A 7,053-nucleotide genomic window follows, 5' to 3' on the forward strand; every position below is an offset into this window, starting at 1 on the left:
AAAAATACTCTAACACTGAAGCAAACAAGAAAGGAAAAATTTAGAAACAAAAATATAATAATGACCCTGGATGAGAGACTACGTAACTTGTCCTGTAAAAAAAAATGAATATACTTCGGATACGTTTTTAGAATAATGCTCTTTCGCACCAGTGGGATTCGCATTCGGCGACAATCTCCATGCCTTTTACACTATAATGAATCGCTAGTTCATAAAGTCGTCATTAAATTGGCACCGTTAAATTGGCCTTTTTCGGATACCAATAATCTACGTGATTCCGGCCAGGATCAACGCACGTTCGTAAACAATATGGCTGAATTTTCGCAGGTATTTGAAGACGGTCTCCGGGCGAGGAACGTTTTCGTGGCCGACAAGTATGATGATGACGGTCGAAAGGATAATTACAAGGAAGAAGAAGAAAAATATGCTTTTACGGATGAGTCGGGACCCGAGGAAGACCATTCATTGCCGTATGCAGGGAAGTTTATCTCGCTCGTCGGAAAAAACCAGACAGTTGGCTCACCACAATAATGGAGGTGAGCTTGCACTTTCGTCAACTGCAATGTTGTACAATCATACAAATATCTCCCAATACCAGTTTCATGCGCAATGTAGTTGAGAATGGTGTTAAATAAAATGCAATGTTTCTGCACATTCATCTGTTTGTTAACTTTATAAATATAATCATTACATGTATCATGACAATGGACAGTCTGACTCTGACCAGAGAGTAGACTGAAAATTTATGTTATGTTTCTTTCGTTCGTTAGCCTCTTAATTGGGTAGGGTCGGCTCCTCTCTTTAGAGACAGAAGCCGACCAAAGGGTCTCATGGTGCAAACGTTGTGCCATATTTGGCCACTAAACTTTGCCCAAAATACTCAATTTTAGCGGATTAATATCCGATGCATTTATATTTGAAAATTAGGCCTAGACTACATGTACTATAATATGCTTGTAGGCTAAATATACATCGGTTTCACTTACCAGATTGACTGTATGATGCAGTTAAGGGTCTTTTTTTGCAGCTGCGCAGCCGTATTTTAAACTGCTACTGCACATGAAGGAAAATGACGTCATCCGTCAACAGTAACAGTTTAAAATTTGGCTGCAAGAATTTCGGCGAAAGAAAATCCGGAAAAAAAGACCCTTTCCAACTTCCATCATATCTCACTTTCTAGATCCTGGCTGTAGTACTTGTAGCATGCTTCATCTACTACTCCTACTACTACATGGACAACCTGCAGTTTCACGTCACGCACGCCTACGCCCACATGGGCCAAGCTCATGCCGCACACATGGTGGGTCAAAGGTTACTCTGGGGCGAAGGAACCAAGCAGGATGAGGACAAGGCTATGCAATGGTTCAGGTATTATTACATCTCTGCTCTCACGTACTTACATCCATCTTTTTCAAACATTTAAAATGATTTTACGGCTAAAATGTTGCTCTGAGTGCAATTGTTGATAAATTGGTAAATTACGAATCGGGTAAGGAATTGTCTAATGCTTGTTTGACTTTGCATCAACGATTTTGATATGACTGAGTGTTGTAATTCTTATGCCTGAACTAAGAGCTATTATGTAGGTCTACATGTGTATGTTATTGTAGACAACTACTGTACATGGCACGCATAGATATATGGAAATTAATATTGAGTATGGATAGAAACAGCCTTTTTATATGTTGTTGTAGTTTATTAGAATGTTATTGCATTCTAATAAATGAAACAACAAATTGGCTTCTTTCCCTTATTATCGTGTATATAGTTTTATTTACATGACTCAGAAATGTTTATCTCAAATTCAAATATTGACTGAAAATACACAACTTCATAACAGTTATTTCTCATCTGATGTTTGTAAATGTTTCAGTCGACACTTTAATATGATTTATTGATAATTTGACATTTTAAGTCATGTGTTTCATATTTGTCAGGGTTGCAGCTGACAAGGGTCATCCCCATGCATCTCATAACCTGGCCATAGGTCATCTCCATGGTTACAATACAGATGTCAAGGACAAAGAGTAAGTTCGACATCACAAAGATATTTTCAAAGTACTGTACTACATTATTCTTTGCTTTCCAAGGGTGAAGGAAACATTTTCTTTTGATTCCAAATAGTTTCACTAAGAGTGAATTATTATATAGCAGATAGAGTATGATTTTTGCTAATTATTTTTTATTTTCCCCAAAATATCAGTCATCTTGAAAGTGGGATTCCAAATACATCGGCAAAATGATGTCATGAAATCTATCTAAACTAAACTGGGCAACAAAGTTTTAGTCGAAATTGCTGGTATATTCATAATTTAGTCATTTGCAATCAATTCAAATAAAGATTTATAAAACATTGAGAACATTTTTTAAAGCTAAGATATCACCATATCTGCATTTTTTTTCACTCCCAAGTGTAATTTCAGACATGTTTACCATGAGTGTCTCAATCGATGAACCTAAATTTGTCTTTTTGACAGGGAAGCAAGAACTCTTTTGGAATTCGCCAGGGACAATGGAGTTCATGAAGCCCATGATGCATTGCACCGTCTTTGTCCGCATGACCAGTGTTGAGAAAATACGGAAGGAAACAATGGAATCTTGAGTGGCCCTTTTCAGTAGGAAATGAATCCAGCTTATTTCAAAAGACAAATTGTGTTGGTGTTCCTTGTACGTTCTGAATTATGAAGGGCAGGTACAATTAAAATGTCTCTGCCCTTTAATTTGCTTGGTTGGAATTAGCATTGATGTACTTGTTAAAGGGAAAGTCCACCCCAAAATAAGTTTGTTTCGATAGAGGCAGAATAATAAGAAAATCAGGTGAGTGAAAGTTTGAGCAAATTCTGAATGAAAATAAGAAAGTTATGAATTATTGAAGTTGTGATCAATCAAATACAAATTGGCAACTCTGTGACTTATTATACGAGCTCTCCTTCATTTGCTTTGTGCATAATATTCCATAAAATCATGTTTTCTTCGTTATTGATGACGGAATATATATTTGTTCCTTGCAGGGGGAGTATATAGAAACATATTTGCAATTCTTATATTTAGGGTGCATGTATGGTTGAAATTTTTCTTGAGGGAAAATGAAAATTTTAGATTTTTTTAGTACTGAGCAAATGGAAGTTGAGCTCGCATGATACGTCATAGAGTTGCCAATTTGTGTTTGATTGATCACAACTTCAAAAATCCTAACTTCCTTATTTTTAATTGGAATTTGCTCAAACTTTCACTGACTTGTTTCTCTCATTTTCTACTCTTATTAAAACTAACTTAATTTCAGGGTGGACTTCCCCTTTAACAGTATTTGAGAGGTACAGTAAATCATGGTGTTGGTCAGAGTAACAGGAGTAGAGAAACAGATGTGTTAATTATTTTGTCTAGTTATTGCATGCGAATAAGCCTACATGTGATGATGTGTAAGAGGGTATAAAGCATGCTTACGACCCATCCCGTTTGGAAAAGAACAGGAAACTAAAGCATTCCATGCTGTACAACTATGGAATTTTTAACTTGTCAAGTACAACATTATGTAACAAAAAGGAATTTCTGAAAATGATCATTCGCTTTTGATGCTATTGGAAACTTATTTAGATTTTAAAGAAATCAGTTATCATTGTGTTCTGAAACCACATGTTATATATGGTCATTGACTGCCATGAATTATATTGATGAACCTGAACCTGATACTATCATCAAAAGGCCTGAAGCAACACCATGATTTACATGTTCCTTTTAATTGTCTTAGAGAAGACCAATATTCTTTATTTAAAAGATCAGAAATATATATAGATAGCTTGCTCACGTTGGAGAAGAAACAAGTGATATTATAGTGTGCTTTCAATTGTGTTATTTTCAAGAGTGTATAGTATACATACTGAAATTGCCTTTCTTGTATAAGTTGTATTTATGTCTTTCAATATGGTATCACCTTGACTGATAAGCATTCCAAATCTACAACCTTTTACTATTGTTAGTTGTTATATGTTTTTTATGATACATTTTTTGCCTTTTTTAACAGACATTGTATGAAATATGTTATTAGTCCTGGTAGTTGTCACAAGCAATCTGGAATGAGAAACAAGATGTGATTATGTAATAGAAAACTTCACATTAGTGTGTTCAACATTGACAACCACTGTAATATGTCTATCATCAAATGTGTCAAGAGTTGCGAGTAGGCTGTGTATACATGTGCCATGGTAGCTTTCTTATACTGTAAAATTGGTCTTTCATCCGCTGTTATTTATATACGATTACATTGTTTGATTTTAGATAGCCCCCCTCCCAAAATCAGATTCAATCAAATCAGATTACAAAATTTTAAATTGTGAGCCCACCACACATTTGACCAGATTACTTTTTCTCCCTTTTCTTTTCTTTTTTTTTCCTGTTGGTGGGGGTGCATTTAGGGTAAAGATTCTAAATTTTAAAATGTGAATTCTTGCTAATGGGTATTCTCAAAGGTCTCTTAAACTTACAAATTAATTCCCTGCATTTTCTGTCATATTAAACATGTTACTACCGGTATGTTTTTTTTCAAAATCTCAATCCACTTTGGATCTTTAAAATGTCTAATCATATTCAAATTCCTTCCTAAAGATATTTTCTGTCACATGAAGCGATAACATACTTGTAATATACATATATATTGCACACAAGTATTTGATTTTACCGTCCAAATTATTCAGCTCAATTTTTAAAATACAAATATTGTGTAATATATACCTTTGAAGTGTGCTTCGTGATTGTAAATTTCATGTACATATAAATTGAAACTAGAAGTGTTCATTTGCATTCTAAAGAAAAAGGGTTTAAAACAGCTATTACACATAAAAGTATGTTTATATATTTATAATAAACATATCCCCCGAATGAGGCTATGAAGCCTCAACATGAATTTTCCCTACTGTTTAGTAGAAAATTATTGTTATTGAACAATGTAGATTTTTATGCAAAAATGCAATCCAGAAATCTTCACTTATGTTATTAATCAAATAGATGCTACATTTTATTACATTACTCTGTTAGTGTGAAAATATTGCCAGAGTTTTGCTGAGAAAGTTAAGTACTAGAATGTTTGTTTTTTGTTGTGACACATGAAACCTAGTTTGAAGGTTCTGAAAATAATTAGTCGTCATGTACAGTTGTGTGCAATAGTTTTTTTTGTGTTTTTTTTGTTCAGTGCCAGTATGAACATATTTTAGATCAGATGTTTGATTGTGTGTTTGTTTTTTCTTTTACCGTGTTGCAGCAATAATCTTTGGTAGATATTTATCTGAAATTAGACTTAACACAAAATAATCTTTATCACAGAACAATATCTTCTTCTTTATTGAAGTTACATGCCTATTCTCATGATTTAGTCACTTGTCTCTAATCTAGACACTACTGGATTAATATGACTAATTTGAAAAAAAGAGATGTGCATCATCATTTACTTTCTCAGGCCTGTTGATAACAAATGCCCAAAATATCCGCAGTGAGACTGAAACAAAGTAAATTTTTTACAAAAAGTAAAAAAGTTAATTCAGATCACATGTTACATTAAAAATGGTGATTTACCAAAAACAGTGATTTACAGTTGTAATTACACTGCTGAAAAAGTTATTCTACTGAATAGCACAATTTATAAGGAAAGAAAAATATGAAGTAATAAACATTTTGTTATGTCTTCTATTAATAAATGCATTTGTTTTAGTAAGAAGTATTATACCTTTGCATTGGAAAATCAAAGTAGTTCCTATGAATAAATATATGATTAAATTAAATTTATCCTGACAAACAAAAGACTCTGGTAGTTTAAATGCTAGCTTTGGTAATAAATCATAACATTGGGAAACATGATTACATGATGTAATATTTATACCAATTATTTGTGAGAACAAAATATTCAAGAACAAAATAGTCTCGTAGTTTCTTAAAGACAGTATTCCATTAAAAAGTGTGTTGAATGTATTACTGTATTGATTAAAATTAGATTTATGGAAAATTCAATTGTTTGGAGTTAATCATTTGGATGATATTCAGGAATCATGTGTACCCTGTGGCACATGACCAGGGTATTGGCACAATGTTCTTTCATGATCCTTCTCAGTTAACTTTTATTCAGGCGCTTTGTCATCTTGTCGTAATTTCATGTTATTGTCCATGTGTGAATTTTACATATTTAATTACAAATACTTGTAATATTTAGGGAAGCGTGCAATATTCTTGTTAAATTCTTGCATAGGTTATTTAAATGAGTATACATTTAATACGTAAAAATGAACCGATGTTTGCAAAGTGGCCATAAAGCTACAGGAGCCCAGTCGTACGTTTTGGGGAAGAATTAACATTTTAGTCATATCAGTCTCAAATGGAAGAAATGGCAAAATTGTTTGCAACTACATCACAGAGACATGACATGACATCCAAATATAAAGACCCATACCTAAAGTGATTAATACTACCTTTAGTTTTAAAGAAAGATAACTTTCTCATTGTTGTCCGATTTCATTCAAACTTCCAAGAAGCTTGCTATCGAGATTGGATTTCCCTTTAAGAGAAAACAAAAATCACGCCCGTTTGAGACATTTCAAGTGGAAATGCTTTACATTTTATTGTAAATAAAAGACGAAAAGTTGCCGTGTTAAATATTGAGGCCTTTAGTATATTTTCCTGTCTTTTTAAAGTTTTACCCGCCCTTCTCTAATTTCCTTATCATATATTTGTTAGTTTTGCAATTTCTTCAAGTCTATAACTTATCCGGGTCTCACGTTATAGGTCCATGTCCACTTTCCAAGAAAGAATCGAACACATTCCTTTCATTCTCTTCTCTCCTCACAGGAAGTAGCTATAAAATATATTCCTTTTCATTCTCTAATTTCCTTATCCGGAAAGTATAGATACCATTTAATATACTACAAACGCGTATCGGGCGGCAATTAGCACGCGAATCGCGCTCCCTAGGCTATAGGGGGTTAGGTGCAGATAGGGGGTTCCCTCTCGCCAAAGCGCGGAAGCTTTGACGTTTCATTACATATATTAGAGAAATACGATTCGTTGTACCGT

The 7,053-nt window shown here is 33.7% G+C and overlaps 1 protein-coding gene across 1 annotated transcript; it reads left to right on the forward strand.

Moving 5' to 3' along the window:
• The first annotated feature begins 467 nt into the window (after nt 1-467).
• Nucleotides 468-2,801, forward strand: LOC115920427. Its single transcript, XM_030976241.1, has 4 exons — nt 468-536; nt 1,181-1,368; nt 1,938-2,027; nt 2,478-2,801. Exons 1-4 carry the CDS (start codon nt 531-533, stop codon nt 2,569-2,571), a joined length of 378 nt encoding a protein of 125 aa, XP_030832101.1. The 5' UTR covers nt 468-530; the 3' UTR covers nt 2,572-2,801.
• Nucleotides 2,802-7,053: the final 4,252 nt, after the last annotated feature.

Source organism: Strongylocentrotus purpuratus, unplaced genomic scaffold, assembly GCF_000002235.5.
Source record: "Strongylocentrotus purpuratus isolate Spur 01 unplaced genomic scaffold, Spur_5.0 spur5_scaffold_8, whole genome shotgun sequence".
Classification (NCBI taxonomy): Eukaryota; Metazoa; Echinodermata; class Echinoidea; order Camarodonta; family Strongylocentrotidae; genus Strongylocentrotus; species Strongylocentrotus purpuratus.